This window comes from Giraffa tippelskirchi, chromosome 10, assembly GCF_054371585.1.
Source record: "Giraffa tippelskirchi isolate mGirTip1 chromosome 10, T2T-mGirTip1v1.2.pri, whole genome shotgun sequence".
Lineage (NCBI taxonomy): Eukaryota > Metazoa > Chordata > Mammalia > Artiodactyla > Giraffidae > Giraffa > Giraffa tippelskirchi.
In genome coordinates, this window is record NC_137284.1 from 101,381,994 (window position 1) to 101,402,880 (window position 20,887).

Sequence of the window (20,887 nt, forward strand, 5' to 3'; positions counted from 1 at the left end):
AGTGATTTTGGAGCCCAAGAAGAGAAAATCTGTCACTGCTTCTACTTTTTCCCCTTCTATTTGCCATGAAGTGATGGGACCAGATGCCATGATCTTAGTTTTTTGAATGCTGAGTTTCAAGCCAGCTTTTTCACTCTCCTCTTTTACCCTCATCAAGAAGCTCTTTAGTTCCTCTTCATTTTCTGCCAGTAGAGTGGTATCATCTGCATATCTGAGGTGGTTGACATTTCTTCCGGGAGTCTTGATTCCAGCTTGTAACTTGTCTAGCCTGGCGTTTCACATGATGTACTCTGCATGTAAGTTAAATAAACAGGGTGAGAATATACAGCCTTGCTGTACTCGTTTCCCAGTTTTGAACCAGTCAGTTGTTCCATGTCCAGTTCTAAGTGTTGCTTCTTGACCCACATACAGATTTCTCAGGAAATAGGTAAAATGGTCTGGTATTCCCATCTCTTGAAGAATTTTCGACAGTTTGTTGTGATCCACATAGTCAAAGGCTTTCGTGCAGTCCATGAAGTAGAAGTAGATGTTTTTCTGGAATTCCCTTGCTTTCTCTATGATACAGTGAATGTTGGCAATTTGACCTCTGGTACCTCTGCCTTTTCTAAATCCAGCTTTTACATCTGAAAGTTCTCAGTTCAAGTACTGCTGAAGCCTAAATTGAAGGATTTTGAACATAACCTTACTAGCATGGGAAGTGAACACAATTGTCCAGTGGTTTGTACATTCTTTAGCACTACCTTTCTTTGGGGTTGGGGTGAAAACTGACCTTTTCCAGTCCTGTGGCCACTGCTGGGTTTTCCAAATTTGCTGACATATTGAGCACAATACTCTAACAGCATCATCTTTTAGGATTTGAAATAACTCAGCTGGAATTTCATCACCTCCACTAGCTTTGTTCATGGTAATGTTTCCTAAGGCCTACTTGACTTCACATTCCAGGATGGCTGGCTCTAGGTGAGTTGACCATACCATCGTGATTATCTGGGTCACTTTTTTGTACAGTTCTTCTGTGTATTCTTGCCACCTCTTCTTAATCTCTCCTGCATCTGTTAAGTCCTTACTGTTTCTGTCCTTTATCATGCCCATCCTTGCATGAACTGTTCCTTTGATACTTCCAGTTTTCTTGAAAAGATCTCTAGTCTTTCCCATTCTGTTGTTTTCCTCTATTTCTTTGCATTTTTCAATGAAGAAGGCTTTATTATCTCTTCTTGCTATTCTGTGGAACTCTGCATTCAGTTGGATGTATCTTTCCCTTTCTCCCTTGCCTTTTGCTTCTCTTTCTCTTCAGCTATTTGTAAGGCTGCCTCAGACAACCACTTTGCCCTCTAGCATTTCTTTTTCTTTGGTATGGTTTTGGTCACTGTCTCCTGTACAGTGTTATGAACCTCTGTCCATAGTTCTTCAGGCACTCTGTCTACCAAATCTAATCCCTTGAATCTATTTGTCACCTCCACTGTATAATCATAAGAGATTTGATTTAGGTCATATCTGAATGGCCTAATGGTTTCCCCCACTTTCTTTAGTTTAAGCCTGAATTCTGTTGTAAGGAGCTAATTATCTGAGCCACAGTCAGCTCCAGGTCTTTTTTTTTTTGCTGACTGTACCGAGCTTCTCCACCTTCAGCTGAAAGAATGTAATCAGTCTGGTTTCGGTATGGTCCATTTGGTGATATCCAATTGTAGAGTCGTCTCTTGTGTTATTGAAAAAGAATTGACAATATCCATTTAAAATAAAGATAAAGCACCTTTAAAATGATTCTGTACCTTAATGAACCATTTGGCATTAAATCTGATGAGTAAAGTCAGGAATCGTTTTATAAACATAATAGATATATTGAAGAATCATTAATCAGTATATTTGTTTCAAAGACTTTACTTCCTGTAGTCCTACTTAGAGACTTAATAAATAAAGTACATCTGAAAGATGTTACTAAAACTGGAGAGTTTTTCTTTGAGAATTTAGAAAAATTTGTTTGCCTGCTTGTTTCTAATGGCCAGTTATTGCCAGTTTGCTATATAACAAATTGAGGGCCCTGTTACTACACAAGTTTTGTTTCTAATGGCCAGTTATTGCCAGTCTGCTGATATAACAAATGAGAGCCCTATTACTACACAAGTATTAGTGATTAATGAAAATATTATTGTATAAGAACATAATCACACAGAAAACAGACAGCTTTTCATCCTTTATGGGTTTAAAATCAGTATTCAGACCAAATTTGAGACTGATACACATTCATCTTAACTGAGCAGTGTGTGTGTGAGGGCATGTTTGTACCCTTAATTGCTTGTTCTTGTATTGGTCAAACTAGGAAGCTAATAGTTTGGTTTTCAACTCTGTACCTGCTGAACTGGGTGCTTAAAGTAACCAATAAAGGTTTGCAAATTTTGAATAGATAAGTACTGTTAAATTTGAGCTGTTATAATTCCTTTTCTATTTAAAAAAAACGCAAGTCTTATTGAAACTAATTGTCTCACCTGGGGAAAGAACTTAATGTAATTATCACCCTCCAAATTTGGTTGTCATATTTATGTTTCTAAGTTTATTGTGTCACTAAACAATTGCCTGAACTTGAACACATGGCAGGAGAACCTAAATTATGTCTTAAGAGCATTGATTGAAGCCACATTGATAATTTTTGTTTACTTTTTTACCTGTGTAATTGTTTTAATTTTATCTATTTGACTGTGGCATTTTCATACCTTTGTTAGAACTCACATTGATTTTTCAAATTTCATGTTAAATGTGATCACTGATTTAATTAAAAAGAAAAAAAGTGGTAGATGGAAGTAATGCTGTGGCCAGATAATGTAGTCACCTTACAATTTTTATTCATCTTATATAGACTCAAAACTTTGGAGAGGTTTCCAGAGTAATTTCTCTAGCAACATTTTGCCCTAGGATTATAATTTTTTAAAGTGTAGTATTCCTAGAGCAAATCGAAATATATCAATGCAAACGTTTAACTTGCATGCTAATGTATGTTGCCATTTTACCTATCAACCCTTTTTAATATAGGACACTGATAAATACGTAGAGATCTAGTGTCACAAATCTGTTTAAAATGGTAAATTTTATTTGCTTATCAAATCATCATGGTTAAAATGGTGACTCTATTTGCATAAAAGAGCTTCAAAATTTATAAAGTTTAAACTTCATGAAATTTTGCTTCATAACTTTGCTTACATTCATCTTTAAATGATAATTTTAGATTATGCTGAAACTTAAGAGCTTGACATATTTTAAGTAAACTTTTTTTTTTCCTTGTTTTTAGTGGGAGATTTTGATAAGATCTGGAGAGAACATTGTGAGGACGAGGAAACTCTTTGTGAATATGCTGTTGCGATGAAAAATTTGGCAGATAATCATTGGGCAAAAACTTGTGAGGGCGAAGGTCGTATTGAATGGTGTTGTAGGTGAGTGTTTTTATGAACTAACATTTTTGGTTTCTGATGTCTTATTTAAATTCTTAAGTCTAAGTAATGCTGTATATGATTCATTGTACCAAAATAGAAATTTTTAGAAAAGATGATGTCTTTTAAATAGTTTCTCCCCCTTGCCTTACTTTCTCTAGGTTTATTTCATTCATCTTTTTTAATCAAATTGTTTTTCTTTGATATAAAATTTTTAAATTTTTTGTTTCAACTTTTTAGAAGTATACCTTTAAGTACATTTAATATATTTAAGCATTGGTACATTAATATATGAGATTTAATTAGCACTTGAGTCATCATTCATAAGTTATAACATAGAAATTTCTTTAGATAATCATATTTGAATTCAAGTAAAAGTTAATATTTTCCATTCTTTAAAGCTGAAAATATCTGTAAAAGTTTCCAATTTCTGAATTTTTATATGTGATTCAGGGTGTTCCAACTTTTATATTGACTTTGGATAATGTTTATTTTCTCATAGCAAAGCTTCTAATGTTGAAAACATCAGAAAATGGAACACTGATGATCATTTCTCTCAAGGGGTAAAATTATGAGGACAGATTTGTATGTTGACTGAATTATGAATTCTCGAAAGCAAAACATTATCTTTCTGCTTGGGCAATTAAGTTTATGGTAACTTTAGGTTTATATTTCAATCCAATTATTTTTTATTCAAAGTTTTTGTTTTAATCTTATTTAAGAATTATATAATAATTCCTATTTCATCCATTCAACAGATAGCCCAGATAAAAATATGTATTTTACTTAGTTGTTTTATTTATTTATTTTATTTATTTAAATAAATAAATGTTTGTTCACTATGTATCAGTCACATCAGAGGCACTGTAAGTCCAACAATCAACCAAACAGATAAAATGCTTGCTCTTAATGGAACTTAAATGCTAGTGGAAGTTAGAAACAAGAAACAATTCATAAACTAAATATATACAGGTCAGATAGTGATAAGAGCTATGAGAAAAGTAAAACAAAAAAATAAGTAAGTAAAATAAAGTAAATAGAAAAGAAGGCCTCACTAAAGTGATGTGTAAAAGACATGAAGGAAGTGAGAGAGCAAGCCTGAACAAGCCCAGAGGCCTTGAGACAGGAGCTCGCTGGCATGTTTCAGAAACAGCAAGGAGAGCAGGGTGGCTGCAGCAGAACGAAAAGGGGAGAGTGGTAGAACATAAGATAACAAATAGCTAGATTTTGGAGGATCTTGTGGACCATTGTAAAGTCAGTAACCTTTATGCTGCATGAGATCAAAAGTCATTAAATGTTTTAAGAAGAAGTAACAGGCTCCTATTAACATTTAGAAATGTGTCAAGAATTTTCTAAGAACTAATTGTAGTGTTAAGATAGACTATAGAAAAAGGCAAGGATGTTAGTAAGGAAACCAGTTAGGAAGCTACTACAATAATCAAGGCACAGAGTTATAGTGAAACAGTTTTCTTGGAGAGGGAGAGAGTGAGGACAGATGGTGTAGTAGGATTAATCACACGAGTGTAATGACTTAAGAGAGGAGCAGGGGCGATGCTGATGTATACATTGTGGTGATCATGATGATGTGTAAGAAAGGAGCTGAAAATATGAGGTAGGTGAGGAACAGTGAAAAGATTGGTATTGTCAATGGATTGTGGAGCCAAAGAATTACAGAGTTGGGGAACTAAAGGAAGGAGCCAGAATCATAACAAATGAGATGCTTGGAATTAAAATGTTTGGGTGTTTTTTTGTTGGTTTTTTTTTTTGCCTCTTCTAGAGCAGAAACTGGTTATAAATCTGACTGTTCTACAGACTATGCATTTTCTCCTTCAAGCTAAGAAATGCAATTTGAGACATGTTATTTCACTTGTGACACAAAGTAATAATGTAACCCAATCAGGACATCAGTACTATGGCTACTGAAGACCATCATTCTTTGCTCTTAGCAGCACTGTTTTTAAATTAGTATTCCAGTACTTCAGGCAAGCTCTTAGATTTTATTTCAAATACCACTTTGATATGTGGTATTCTCACAGGAGCATTTACTTGTACCTTCTACTTGAATAATGAATCTGCCTCACATGTCACTCTTCCTTTTTCCTCAGATTTGTGTTTTTATCAATAGTTACTATATCTCCATGTGTTCTGAAAGAGGTCATTTTTAGGTCAAACTGCTAAAAACAAACATTAGTAAGAATTTAGATAAACTGCCCAAAAAGAGCAGTGACAAAATATGCTAAGAAGATTTTACTATGGGAAGTAAACACAAGAGAGGTTATAGTGCCTTTACCTTAAACTTAAAACCTGGGAGTGAAAAAAGACTTCAAACAATATTGAATTTTGAAATGAGTTATCTGTAATTCTAACTGGGGTTATATGTATTTCCTTTCCCCGTTGACGATTCTAAGAGGGCAGTGTCAGTCTGAAAGCTAAGATGAGCTTTAAGAGGGGTTTGATAAAAGTTTGCTTCCAGTATTTATACTTAAAACTTAAGAGGAATTTGATATGTGAAATAAGACTTACTGACATTACCCTGCTGAAATTTTTGTTGACTGTTTAGCTTGAAGAAATTTATACATAAGATTTCCTTCTAAAAATGAGTAAAATTTTATTTGTAATATGAAGTACTTAAGTTGGAAACAAAGCAGGATATAAAGCTATAATTGTATGTTTAATAAAAGAATTTCCCTTTTCTAACTCTCCACACAGAGGAAACTATAAACACACCATTTCCTGAACCATTTGAAAGTAAATTGCAGATAACATGCTATTTCATCTCCATTTTCTACATAACCACAATACTGTAAATACATTAAGACAATCAACAGTGATTTCCTAAAATATCTAGTTCATAAATTCAGATTTTTGGCATTATCCCCAAAACATTCTTTATAATATTTTCCCTAAATCAAGGCTCATGCATTGGTGGTTAGATTTTTTGGGTTCTTGTTTTTGTTTTCCCTAACATTGAATTTTTAAAGAAATGTCAGTTAATTTCTAAAATATACCACATTCCGTATTTTTTGATTGTTTTCAAAGTGATTACTGGCATTTTTCAAATATTCTATATACCTTTCCAATTTTTCGTTTAGGCGTTTTATTCTATTTTATTATTAGCAAGAGAGATGTTTTCAAGACTTCTCTTGATTATTCTATAATAATTTGGCTATTCTTTAAAGGTTTCATTATTCTATTAAAGTTCTCCATGTTTTCATCTCATTAGTTAATATTTTCCTCCACATAATTTAATTTATAATAGTTATTTTAAGTCCTTGTCTGCTTATTCCAACATAAAGTTAATCTGTGGGTCTCTTTCTTTTGGCTGTTTTTTCTTTTGGTCAGGGATCAATTTTTCCTGCTTCACTGTATGTCTGGTAATCATAAAAATATATATACTAGCCTAGTATTTAGAAGAGACTGGGGTAAATATTTAAATATTATTTACCCAGAAAGGGCATGCTTCTTTCTGATAGGCAGCCGAGATGAGAGATTGAACACTTTGAACTCATCAGGAGTTAAGCTGAGTTGAAACTGGATTACCTCTTTTGATAGTTTGAGTTCACTTCTGGCTTTAAATGCCATGAGAGTGAGTGAGTACTATTGTGTGTATATTCCAGGCGCCATCCTCTAGCAGGACTCTGGGACGTACACCCATGGGAGTGAAGTGAAGTGAAAGTCGCTCAGTCATGTCTGCCTCTTTGCAACCCCATAGACTATACAGTCCATGGAATTCTCCAGGCCATAATACTGGAGTGGGTAGCCTTTCCCTTCTCCAGGGGATCTTCCCAACCCAGGGGTTGAACCCAGGTCTCCCTCATTACAGGCGGATTCTTTACCAGCTGAGCCACAAGGGAAGCCCAAGAATACTGGAGTGGGTAGCCTATCTCTTCTTCAGGGGATCTTCCTGACCCAGGAATCGAACCGGGGTCTCCTGTATTGCAGGCAGGTTCTTTACCAACTGAGCTATCAGGAAAGACGCCCATGGAAGAGTGCAGAGAATTTTGCCTTTTTAGTCCCACTGCAAGTCTCCAGTGAGTCCCCTCTCTCCCCTACCTTTTTCTTACTTGCAAAAAGACCTAAGGGGGGAAGCAGGAGAATGGGGAGAACAATCTCTGCATTTGAGTTTCTTAAAGTTTCCAGTCTGTCACATCATTCTCAGCTGCCATTGAAAGCTCAGCTGCTTTTCCTTGAAGCAAACAAAATTCCTCTGTTTTGGAAGGCTTGATCCTCTACCACTCGCCCACCCTTTCCGCAAATGCACAAAGTGCCTCTGATCCCTTCACCTAGGAGTGCTTGTCACCTTTTGAAATTTAGTTCCATTAGATTTCTTTGCATCCTCAGTTCTCTTGGTTTCTTTTTAATACATTATTTTTTAGATTGTATAGGTATTTTCCCCCCTTAGTTATAGTACAACCAGGGGCCTCTTGTGATTGTCTGTATCCTAATCCAAAACTAGCTTTGTGTCTTTGTTATGAATTTATTTGATTATTTTCTCATGGTGCCATGTAACTATTTCCTCAGTTCAGTTCAGTTCAGTTCAGTCGCTCAGTCGTGTCCAACTCTTTGCAACCCCATGAGTCGCAGCACGCCAGGCCTCCCTGTCCATCACCAACTCCCAGAGTTTACCCAAACCCATGTCCATCGAGTCGGTGATGCCATCCAACCATCTCATCCTCTGTCGTCCCCTCCTCCTCCTGCCCCCAATCCTTCTCAGCATTAGGGTCTTTTCCAATGAGTCAACTCTTCCTATGAGGTGGCCAAAGTATTGGAGTTTCAGCTTCAACATCAGTCCTTCCAATGAACACCCAGGACTGATCTCCTTTAGGATGGGACTGGTTGAATCTCCTTGCAGTCCAAGGGACTCTCAAGAGTCTTCTCCAACACCACAGTTCAAAAGTATCAATTCTTCGGCGCTCAGCTTTCTTCACCGTCCAACTCTCACATCCATACATGACCACTGGAAAAACCATAGCCTTGACAACTATTTCCTCAGTCTCCTTTATTTCTTTTAAAGTGAAAGTTGAGTCTAAAATGTTGATTCAGGTCTCAGATTTTTGCCAAAATATTTATTAGGTGGACTGCATACTTCATATTGCATCATGATAGCAAGTTCTTATTCAGGTTATTCCACTGTTAGAGATGCTAAATTTTGCCATTTGGTTAAGGTGGTAACTACTAGATCCTTCCATTGTAAACTTATGTTTTCCTTTTGTAATTAGCAAGTAATGTGTAGATTGGCATTTTTGGCCTGTGGATCAATCCTGTCTCTCAACAGTCTTTCAAGTAACAGGTTTATTTTGTTTATTAAATAAGTTACTCCATTTGGGGTTGCAAAATGATTTTTTTTAATCATATCATTTCTTGCATTTATTAGCGGTCATTCTTCTGGAAATAAAAAAACCTTCCTATGAACAGGGAATGATTACAGAAAGGCTAGTTAAAAATAAACATATACTTGTAATTCTTTCTGTTTAATTACCAGTTTTCAATAGTAGTCGATTGCAATTGTAACAAGTGAGTTTTTTATGACTTTTTTTGTTTGGTTTGGTTTTTGGTGGATTTTGTTTATTTTTGTAATATTATTGTAGCCTCCTGGATTGTTATTTGTTTGCTTTTTCCATCAGTCTTTGATTTATCTGTGAATGTGTATGTTTAAATTATTCCATATTTAGCCAGTGGGAGCCTCTTCAAAGCTGGCTTCTGTGTTCTGACATCACCTTTGAGCACTATCTTGGTAGCTATGACAAGATAAATCTTTACTTTCCCAGTCAAGACCTAGAATCAAGGAGTCTTAATTTCTTGTAGTGGAAAATAGTAATTAGAAATTAAGATCTGGGCACGAGATGTACTACTGGGGTGTCCTTTCTTCTAGAATTTTTCAGTAAACATAGTTAAAAAATATATATAGTCTTAAATTCGTAACTGACATTTTCTACTCAAATGTAACATTATAGATTTTTTGCCTAACTTCATTTTATGTTTTACCTTATCTCTTCTGATACACTGAAGGACTTAGTTCTGAATAACATTAACATGTTTGCTTTGTTCTATAGTTGACATAAAATGGTATCAAAATTACAGTACCAATTTTACTTCTTTTTTTTTTCAATTTTACTTCTAACAATAAGCTGAGTGAAGTTGAAGATTTCTTTGCAGTTAGTTCTTTTGTCTTTAGAACATAGCTCACTAAAAGTCAGAATACTGTGTTTGAAAGTTACTTTAAACAGTTCTTTTGTTTATGGTTATGTTACCAATTTACTGTACAGTTAGTTTCACTTTGTTTTATGGTTTTTTTTCTTATTTTCTTTTATCTTGGGGAAATATAAGGCATTTACATGGTTCAAAAGTCAAAACTGTACAAAAAAAGGTATACTCAGAAGAGGCTCCTTTCCATTTTCTTCATTTGTTTCTTTTTTCTCCTTTTTGCAGAAATTAGCAAATTCATACAATGTCTATACATGGATCTACCCTGTCTTATCTTTGCAAATGGCACATGTCATGTACTCTCTTTTGTACCTTTCATTTTTACTTAATAGTATGTCACAGAGATCACTCTATTTGATATTGTATTCAGGATTCTCCAGAGAATCGGCTCGTGTTTGTGAAGGCTGACAAGTCCCAAGGTCTGCAGGATGAGTTGACGTGCCAAAGACCTAGGAGAACTAAACCAATGATATAATTCCAATTCTAAGGCCAGCAGGCTCGAGACCTAGGAAGAGCTGCTGTTTCAGTTTGAGTGTGAAGGCAGGAAAAATTCAGTGTTCCAGCTCAAAGGCAGTTTGGCAAGAAGAATCTCATACTCTGGGGAGGGTCAATGTTTTTTCTTTATGCAGACCTTTAAGTGATTGGATACAGCTAACCTCATTAAGAAGGACAAATCTGCTCTACTCAGTTTACCCATTTAATGTTAGTGTTATCTAGAAACATCCTTGCAGAAACACCCAGAATGTTTGACAGATATTTAGGCACCTCGTAGTCCAGTCAAGTTGACACATAAATTGACTATCACCAGTATATAGATATCTTCCTCCTCTTATGTTACTTACAAGCTTTTCTGTTACAAATAGTGCTGTAATGAATAACCTTGTGTATATTCATTTTGTATTTTTGACATTGTATCTTTGTAGATGTGGAGTTGCAGAGTAGAAGAGTAGATACATATGCGATTTTGTTGGATATTGCCACATCACCCTCCATAGAAGTTATATCATTTAATTCCACCAGCAAAAATGAGAATACCTCAGTGGTGTGTTAAAGTTCCCTGTTTTAGTTGTGTCTGTTTCTCCATGCATTTCATGGAATTTCTACTTTGTGAAGATGGCTGCTATGATACATAGCACATCGCTTCATTGGGAATTGTGGCCTTCAGCATTATAAACTATCTTTTTAAATTCATTGAATGCTTTTTATTTGCCTCCAGCCTTTTCACCAACATCTCTGAAGTCATAGATGAAGCTCATGCTTTCAAAACATCTTGTAATTATGATATTATATGAGTTATTACATACCAAAAGCTGTTTTTTTTATAGTTTTGTTACAAGAAGCATAGTTTGGCTAGATATAAAACCTTTGACTTACTTTGTTTCCTTCTGTTTTGAAAAAAATGTTGCACTATTTTAGTCTCATTTTGTATCTTTTTTCTCTTTTTCTCCCCACCTCCACTATTCCCTCTCCTTTCCCCTTCACTGTATTGAACCATTTGCAAGTCAGCTGCAGAAATCACAATACTTTTGTTCCTGAATACTTCAGTGTATATTATTGCACTTAGTTGTTACCCATGTTGTCTTCTTTAATCTAGGACAAATTCTCTAGGGTTTTGGGTTGTTTGGGATTTTTTCTTTTTTGGTGTTTTATGGCATGGACATTTTGTAAAGTCAAATTATAGACTGTCCCTCAGTTTGGATTTGTATGGTTGTTTCTTTGTAATTAGGTTCAAATTAAGCTTATTATTAGTAAGAATATCACATAGGGGACATTGTATCCTTCTCAGGGTACTATCAGGAGGCAAAAGATACCTATTCTGTGTTCATTTTTTTTCCCTTTCACATAGTTTTGATTTGTTTTCAAGCAGTTTTAGGTTCACAGCAAAACTGAACAGAAAATTCAGGTAGTTCCCATATACACCCTGCCCCCACATATGGGCAGTCACACCACTATCAACAATCCACATACAGTGCTACCTTTGTTACAGTTGATGAACCCACACTGACACATCATTATAATACAAAGTTCATGGTTTATATTACGGTTCACTTTTAGTGTTATATATTTTATGGGTTTTGACAAAAATGTGATGATAAATATCTACCATTATAGTATCATACAGAATAATTTCATTGCCCTAAAAATCCTCTGTGCTCCAGCTCTTAATTCATTCTACTCCCATTCTCCCCCTCCCTGAACAACCACTTAGTTTTTTTTTTTACTGTCTCCATAGTTCTGCCTTCTCTACAATGTATATATTTGGAATTACAGTATTTAACCTTTTCATGTTGACATCTTTTCATTTAATAATATGCATTTACAGTTCCACCGTGTCTTTGTTGGCTTGATAGCTTATTTCTTTTTAGTGGTGAATAATATTTCCATTGGCTAGGTGAACCACAGCTTGTTTATCCATTCAGCTACTGAAGGATATCAAAGAGATAGAGGAACCAGAGATCAATTGCCAACATTCGGCGATCATGAAGAAAGCAAGGGAGTTCCAGAAAAACATCTACTTCTACTTCATTGACTACACTAAAGCTCTTGTATGGATCACAGCAAACTATGGAAAATTCTTAAAGAGATGGGAATACCAGATCACCTTACCTGTCTCCTGAGAAACCTGTATGCAGGTCAAGAAGCAACAGTTAGAACCGGACATGAAACAACGGACTGGTTTAAAATTGGAAAAGGAGTACCACAAGGCTGTAGTTGTCATTCTGTTTATTTAACTCGATGTACTGATATATGGACTGAAAGAATCAGCAAGCTGGAATCAAGATTGCTAGGAGAAGTATCAGCAACCTCAGATATACAGATGGTACCACTCTAATGGCAGAAAGTGAAGAGGAATTAAAGAGTCTCTTAATGAGGGTAAAGAAGGAGAGTGAAAAAGCTGGCTTGAAACTCAGCATTCAAAAAACTAAGATCACTACAGACAGTGACTTCAGCCATGAAATTAAAAGACGCTTATCCCTTGGAAGAAAAGCTATGACAAACCTAGACAGTATATTAAAAAGCAGAGACATCACTTTGCTGACAAAGGTTGGGATAGAGAAAGCTATGGTTTTTCCAGTAGTCATACATGGATACGAGAGTTGGTCCATAAAGAAGGCTGAGCACTAAAGAATTGTTGCCTTCAAATTATGGTGTTGGAGAAGATTCTTGAGGCACTTGTATTGCAGGGCAATCACACCAGAGAATCCTAAAGAAAATCAACCCTGAATATTCATTGGAAGGACTGTTGCTGAAGCTCCAATACTTTGACCACCTGATGCAAAGAGCCAACTCATTGGAAAAGACCCTGATGCTGGGAAAGATTGAAGGCAAGGGAGAAGGGGGTGATAGAAGATAAGATGGTTAGATAGCTCACTGACTGAATGGACATGAATTTGAACAAACTCGGCGAGATAGTGGAGGACAGAGGAGCCTGGCATGCTATAGTCCATGGGGTTGCAGTCATACATGACTTAGGAAATGAACCTCAACAACTGAAGGATATCTTGTTTGCATATTTTGGCAGTTATGAATAAATGCTATAAACACCCATGTGCAGGGTGTTGTGTGGAAATAAGTGTTCCTTTTTTGGTAAATATCACAAAACTTGATTGCTGGGTTATATGGGAAGAATATATTTAGTTTTGTAAGAAGCTACCAACTATCTTCCAAAGTGACTGTACCATTTTGCATTCCCACTAGCAGTGAATGAGAGTTTTGTTCCACATCTTCACCAGCATTTGGTGTTGTTAGTGTTCTGGATTTTGGTCATTCTAATAATGTATTGTAGTATCTCATTGTTATTTTAATTTGCATTTATTTCTCCAATGATATATGACATGGAGCATCTTTTCTTAAGCTTATTTGAAATTTATACACCTTCTTTACTGTGGTGTCTGTTTAGGTCTTTTGCCCATTTTTTAATCAGGTTGTTTATATTCTTAATGTTGAGTTTCAAGAATTCTTTGTATATTTTGGATAACAGTCCTTTATTAGATATATCTTTTGCAGATATTTTCTTCTAGTCTATGACTTGTCTTCCCATTCTCTTGACATTGTCTTTTGCAGAGCAGAAGTTTTTTTATTTTAGTTAAGTCTAGCTTCTCAATTTTTTCTTTTATAGATTGTGACTTGCATTTGACCATGACTTTTTAGATACAACATCCAAAGTCATCTAGATTTTCTCCTGGAAATTATACAACTCTCTGAAGAGTTTTATAGTTTTGTGTTTTACATTTAGGTCTGTAATCCATTTGGAGTTAATTTTGTGAAGGTTGTATTGTCTGTGTCTAGGTTCATTTTTGGTATTCAGTATCCAGTTTCAGCATTATTTGTTTAAAAGACTATCTTTACTTCACTGTATTGCCTTTGCTCCTTTGTCAGAGATCAGTTAAATGTATTTACGTGTACCTATATCTGGGCTCTCTATTCTGCTCCCATTGATCTATTTATCTGTTGTTTTGCAAACAGTATACTGTCCCTGATTACTACTAATAATAGTACAGTAATAGCTTTATATTATATCTTGAAATCAGAATGTGTCAGTCCTTCAGCTTTGTTCTTCTCCCTCAATACTGTGTTGGCTGTCGTGGATCTTCTGCCAATCCACGTAAACTGTAGAAACCATTTGTTTTGTCAATACAGTATTTTGCTCTGCTTCTGATTGGGATTGTGTTGAATGTATAAATTTGAGAAGAACTAACATAGTGACAGTATTGAGTCTTCCTATTCATCTTCATGGAATATCTGGCTATTTATTTAGTTCTTCTGTATCCTCAGCTTTTTATTTAATCTCCGATTTGAAATGTTTTTTCATATCTGCAATTGTTTGATTATATATAATTAGTATTGAAGTATTATGTTACAATTTTCTTCTCTTTTATAGCTGTTTTTATTTTTTATGTTTTTAAGAATTTTCATCTACTGAAAAGTTTCGATTTGTCTTTCCTTCTAATAGAAACTTGTATGGTTGCTGGATTTATTGGACATTTTTTTAATGTATTTCGGCTATTATGTTGGAGTGTCTCTAGATGTATAGGTAGGGGTTTGGGTGACTTACTTGGTTTCTTAATTCCATAGAGCCTTGTTTGATTGCTACAAATATATAAGTGGAGTTCCTTTAATAAATACAGTCCTCTTTTGGCTGATGTATGAATTTTTTAATAGGTATAACTTATGTCAGTATGCTCTTTATTCTTCATTGCTTCATTCCTTCCCTTTATCAGCACACCTCCAGAGATACCCCCCTTTTTCATGGTGCTTCCTTTCTCCCTCAGCACTAATACCTTCTCAAGGCTTTCATCTTTGGCGACAGCCCTTCTCATACACCTTTCAAACTTTTTCTTTTTGACCTTCCTGTGGCTAATGCTTTATTTCACTGCATTCTGCATTCTTAAGGTTTCTCCACTCAGAGTTGGACTGTCTTGGTAGTAAACCTTAGCTGGTATTATCTGGGGTGTTTTTTTTTTTTTTTGCCACCTCAGAGACCCCACCATACCTTCCTCTTTTACATAGTCCTCATCTGACTCTGTACTTGGATAATTCCAAAGCCAACTCAGTTGGCCTCAGATTTTTATCTCCAAATTACATGTATAATTAGGTACTATTATTCCATTTGCTAGTTATGCCATAGGTATGAGCTGTGTGTGCTCTTATCCTAATGATTTGTATGTTTTTTTTGAACTTGTGTATGGAGATTGGTATTTAGATAGTGGTTATTATCCTATGAATATCTGGAATCCTAGCCCTTTAAGTATTTTGCAGTCCAGCTTCTAGGTAATTATGAGATTGAGCCATATAAATTTGGTTCAGTTTTGCAGTGTTTGTGGATCAAGAACTATTGAATATCAGCATTTCTGTATCGTTCCACCTAATAGAAAGGTAAGCAATCTTTTTACCCTTGTGTATATGATAAAAGTATTATTTTTAGTATTAATTCCAAGGTTTTAAGGCTGTATTTAATTAACCCTACAGAGGTTTAATTAACATACAATAAAATACACCCATTTTAGTGTACAGTTCAGTGAGTACTGATAGTTGTTTACACTTATGTACCACCACCATGTCAACATATAAAACGTTTCTATCACTCTAAAAAGCTCTAATGTATACCTTTGTAGTCAGCCTCACCACCCCCCCCCCACCACTCCAAGAAACCAGTAAACCACTTATGTCATTAGGTTAGATTTCTAAAGGCCACATTCCTACATTGGCCTGTCAGTCTTTCATATTCTGAAGTTTGCTTATCTCTCCAAGTGTCACCTAGCTATCATTCCTCTCTTTGGCCTCAGGGCCTTTTCATTTATGAGTCCATCAGTGCATTCTGCCTGGCACTTTAAATTTCACATGCCTTGAAGTGATGTCTATCTCTGCAGGATCCATGATGCTTTTCTCTTCCTTGACTTTGCTCATGCTGTTCTCTACCAGGAAAGGACTTTCCTCCTTAACTAACGTTTTTCCTAGCCTGATTTATTCCTACTCATCTTTCTAAAATCAGCTTTTATACTACTGTTTTTAGACTGTATGATAGGTATTTATAAATTGTATTTTCTTTATTATCTCCTTCACTAGTTTGAGCTCCTTGAAAGCAGCAATGTCTTCTTCAATTTGCTTTCCCATCACCTGTGTGCCTGGCACATGATAGGTAGTTTCAACTCTTGTATATAATTTGAGTTAAAATTAAATCTCCATAGGATCAGTTAAAGACGTCTTTAATAGATATTTAGGCAAACCGAAATTGAGCTAATAGTATTTTTTAAGTGTGAGGAGAAATGGGCATTGTTTCCTTAGACACCATAGTTGTACTTGCAAAAATTAGTTTTAAAGTACTTTTTCAGTTCTTCTCTAGCCATGTGATTATGGAACTGCACTAGGCAGTGTCTGTGGAGAAAAATAGTCCATCTTTGTTCAGAGAATGAGCTATGTGAAATAACGGTGGTTTGAAGTGAAGTGAAATGAAGTCACTCAGTCGTGTCCGACTCTTTGCAACCCCATGGACTGTAGCCTATCAGGTTCCTCTGTCCATGGGATTTTCCAGGCAAGAATACTGGAGTGGGTTGCCATTTCCTTCTCCAGGAGATCTTCCTGACCCAGGGATTGAACCCGGGTCTCTGGCATTGTAGGCAGACGCTTTACCATCTGAGCCACCTTTAAGACTCTGTAAAGAAAGATTTGTTTAGCTTCCATTCACATTCACTTGAAACTTTGATAAGTATATCAGTTAATTGTTTAATTGTGTGTCTCCTGTCATATACTAAGCTCAAGGGCCAGAGGCAGATCACAGCAGTCTTTTTTCCTTTAAGTTTCTTGTCTTTAATAGCTAGTGAATATCTTGAGTTGATTCTGTGGTTCATATTTATTGCCCTGTTACATACCCAGGCATGGTACCCTACTATATTCATCCTAAAATTGTATTGTGTATTAGTCACTCAGTCATGTCCAACTCTTTACGACCCCTTGGACAGTAGCGCACCACGCTCCTCTGTCCATGGGATTCTCCAAGCAAGAATACTGGAGTGGGTTGCCATTTCATTCTCCAAAATTGTATTAGGTATGAAGAAAATGGTTTAATATTTAATGTTAATACCAGTCATTAGTGTCTGATTCTAGATAACAACCTGATATGAGCTTATATTTTCCAATATATCTTGAAAAATCTGCATTTTAATATTCATTTATATTATAAAAATTGGGACAAACAGTAATAGTCTCTTGATGGGTAGGAATAATTTCCAAGTATTATAAAAATCACTATTATACTCAAACCTTTGTTCTTTCTGAATGTATACCTTTATAATATGATACTATTTTTACCTGAACTAGATTTTTATGCTCTTCTTTCTATGTTGACAACCTGATTTTGTGACTTTGTTTTTATAAACTACGAGGGATCTGAAAAACAGCTGTGCTACCAGCAGAGCTGGCTCACAATTAACTGTGACTGCTGTTCTTTTTGAATGTGTCACTGAATAGCGGAGTTATCTAAGCTTTTCTGGAGGAACTTATGTTTTAGCTAAGAATAAAGTTCAGCAAAACATATAGGTATTGTGCTTCTGAAAAATCACTTCTAATTTATTAAACATAATCTATGATCATGCTTTGTTGTATGGTAATTTAAAAAATTTGAAAGTGCTACAGGTACTCAAACTTAACCTCTATGTGACATTTTAAAAATATGAAACTAATTTGAAAATGTCCCATTTTTATTAATAAAGGGTAATATTTGTCCATTTTTATTTTATATCCATACCTATTGTTTAAAATATAACTTTATTTTGCATTTTAGTGTGTGCAGAGAATATTTCCAAAATGGTGGGAAGAGAAAAGCACTTGAAAAAGATGAGAAAAGAGCTGTACTTGGCACTAAGACCACTCCAGCCTTAAATACGCATGAATCTTCTAAACTTGAAGGTCATTTAACCAACCTCAGCTTTACAAACCCTGAATTTATAACTGAGTAAGTATATCTGTGTTACTAATGTAAAATAATGGTTTACAACAGGTAGTGGGCAGTTTGCTCTTCTGTTAGTGTTATTTTGAGAAATGTAAATTTGTAATACTATGACATAGGAAAGTAGCATAAACTTTTAAGGGACATCTGGGAAACTAATAGTTTCATAGCATAGATTGTTCTTACTAAAAATGAGAAAGAATCATTCATTAAATGTTATAATAATTATCTTTATGGTAATATAAAATATCAAAACAGCAAAATCCAATTAAATTAAATTTAAAGTGAGTATCCACTAACAAAGAAATCACAAATAAAGAATTAATAGAAGGTGATGATGATGATGATGATGACAACGATGATCGGGCTTCTGTGGTGGTTCAGCTGGTAAAGAACCTGCCTGCAATGCAGGAGACCCAGGTTCTATTCCTGGGTTGGGAAGATGCCCTGGAGAAGGGAATGTCTACCCACTCCAGTATTCTTGCCTGGAGAAGTGCATGGAAAGGAGAGCCTGGCAGGCCACAGTCCATGGGGTTGCAAAGAGTTGGACATGATTGAGTGACTAACACATAGATTATTAATAGAATTAATTGCCATTATTTTATTGTCAATATAAAAACCTGCCTGCTGGTAATACGTATGCATATAGGCACAAATTTTATTTAATAAATACATGAGTATTTTCCCAGTTTTACTGAGATATAATCGACATATAGGGGCTTCCGTGGATTCAGTGGTAAAGAATCCACCTGCAATGCAGGAGAAATGTGGGTTCAACCCCTGGGTCTGGGAGATCCCCTGGAGAAGGAAAGAGCAACCCACTCCAGTATTCTTGCCTGGAGAATCCCATGGACAGAGGAGCCTGGCCAGGCTACAGTCCATGATGTCACAAGAGTCAGACATGACTTAGCGACTAAACCACCACCGCCAGTCGACATATAACATTGTTTAAGACATACAACAAAATGATTTAATATGTATATATTGTAAAAGGATTACCACAGTGAGTTTAGTTAACCATACCTCACCTCACCTAATTACCCTTTTTTCCTTATGAGAACTTTTATAAATAGCAGTTATAAAATATTCAATATAGTATTATTAACTACAGTCACCACGCTGGACATTATATCTCCAGAACTTAATTGGAAATACCTCTCACCCAGTCTCCTACCTTCAAATCCTTAGCTCTGACAATCACAAATCTGATTTCTCTCCCTATGAGTTTGATTTTCTTTGATTCTACGTAGAAGATCATGTAGTATTTGTCTTTTCATGTCTGATTTCATTAGTGTAATGACCAAGGTCCATCTGTATTCTCGAAAATGGCAAGATCTCCCCCCGCTTTTATGGCTAAATAGTATTTCACTGTGTGTTCAATGCAATTAATTACTAATAGTATTAAAATTATTTATATATTGTAGTATCAGAATAAGTTTGTGAAATCAAGTAATATTTTATTACTCCCTTAAAATAATTCTAGAAACATTCCTGACAGACACTGAAGGCTAACCATGGGAATAAAATTAAATTAGCCTCTTAAAACAGTTACACACCTGTGATTATCAACATAACATTTCCTTTGGTTATTTTGATTTGATACCATGTTGAAATATTATCTAGTTGAGTATTTTTTTTTTTTTTGCTTAGTCGCTTAGTCGTGTCTGATTCTTTGCGATCCCATGGACTGTAGCCCACCAGCCTCCTCTGTCCATGGGGATTCTCCAGACAAGAATATACTGGAGTGGGTTGCCGTGCCCCCCTCCAGGGGATCTTCTCAACTCAGGGATTGGACCCAGGTCTCCCACATTGCAGGTGGATTCTTTACCATCTGAGCCACCAGGAAAGCCCAGTTAGGTATAAACAGTTTCACTAAAAAATTAACATATGTTTAATTAATTCTGTATGAAAAGATCTTTACCTTTATTCAAAGATTACTACAAAGCTTACAAAGCATAATGAGTTGCTAAATAGCTTATACCTCAGGTATTCGTTTTTAAGTATTTAAAAAATATTGACCAGTGTAAGAAATTATAGGGACTTCCCTCATGGTCCAGTGGTTAAGTCTTTGCTCTTCCAACACAAGGGACACGGGTTCAATCCCTGGTTGGGAAACTAAGATCCCACATTCCACATGATGTGGGAAAAGAAAAAAGAGAGAGAAAGAAATTACATAGTTACACGACTACCAAAAAACAGGTACATATGGAAAATACAAATCTTAGGATTTTTATATGGTTCTTTATTACAGGCTCTGTTTCATTGTTGAGATAACCCTGTTTGTTACATTGTTGTCATATTTTCCTTTAATTCTTTAAACATGGTTTCTTTGAATTTTTTGAGCATTTCTATAATAGCTGATTTGAGGTCTTGGCTAAATACAGCATTTGGGCTCACTCAGAATCTTTCTATTTACTGCCATTATTCTAAAATTTGGATTACACTTTCCTGTTTTTCCTGCATGTCTCATCATTTTTTGTTGAAAACTGTCCAATATATTTTTGATAATTTGTTATAGGAGCTCTTGTTTAGGATTTTTCCTTCAAGGAAGGTGGGTAGTGATGGTTTTTTAGTAGTCTGCCTGCACTTAAGTTTGTGGGATCTGTCTCCCTGGTAGCTTGGACATTATTATTTTTAATTTTTTAGGCTGGTTTGCTAGGGTTGCAACTGTGTCTAGACAGATTAGGGGTTGATGATAAGTCAGAAGTTGTGCTCAAACACCTCTCTAAACCTGTGAGGCCTCCAGCCTTTGCCAGTGGATGTGTGCTGATTTGGGAGTACATTTAAAATTAAGGCATTTTTCAAGTCGGCCTCACCTTTT

At 35.5% G+C, this 20,887-nt stretch overlaps 1 protein-coding gene across 2 annotated transcripts in view; it reads left to right on the plus strand.

Annotated features, from left to right (window-relative positions):
* SAMTOR (S-adenosylmethionine sensor upstream of mTORC1) overlaps positions 1-20,887 on the plus strand; it is a 69,976-nt gene that overhangs the window by 11,808 nt on the left and 37,281 nt on the right. For both annotated transcript variants that reach the window (XM_081537136.1, XM_081537135.1), the window contains 2 exons: positions 3,278-3,419; positions 17,902-18,072. In XM_081537136.1, the coding sequence (XP_081393262.1) occupies positions 3,349-3,419; positions 17,902-18,072 (242 nt within the window). In that variant the 5' untranslated portion in view covers positions 3,278-3,348. The remainder of the gene's footprint in view (positions 1-3,277; positions 3,420-17,901; positions 18,073-20,887) is intronic.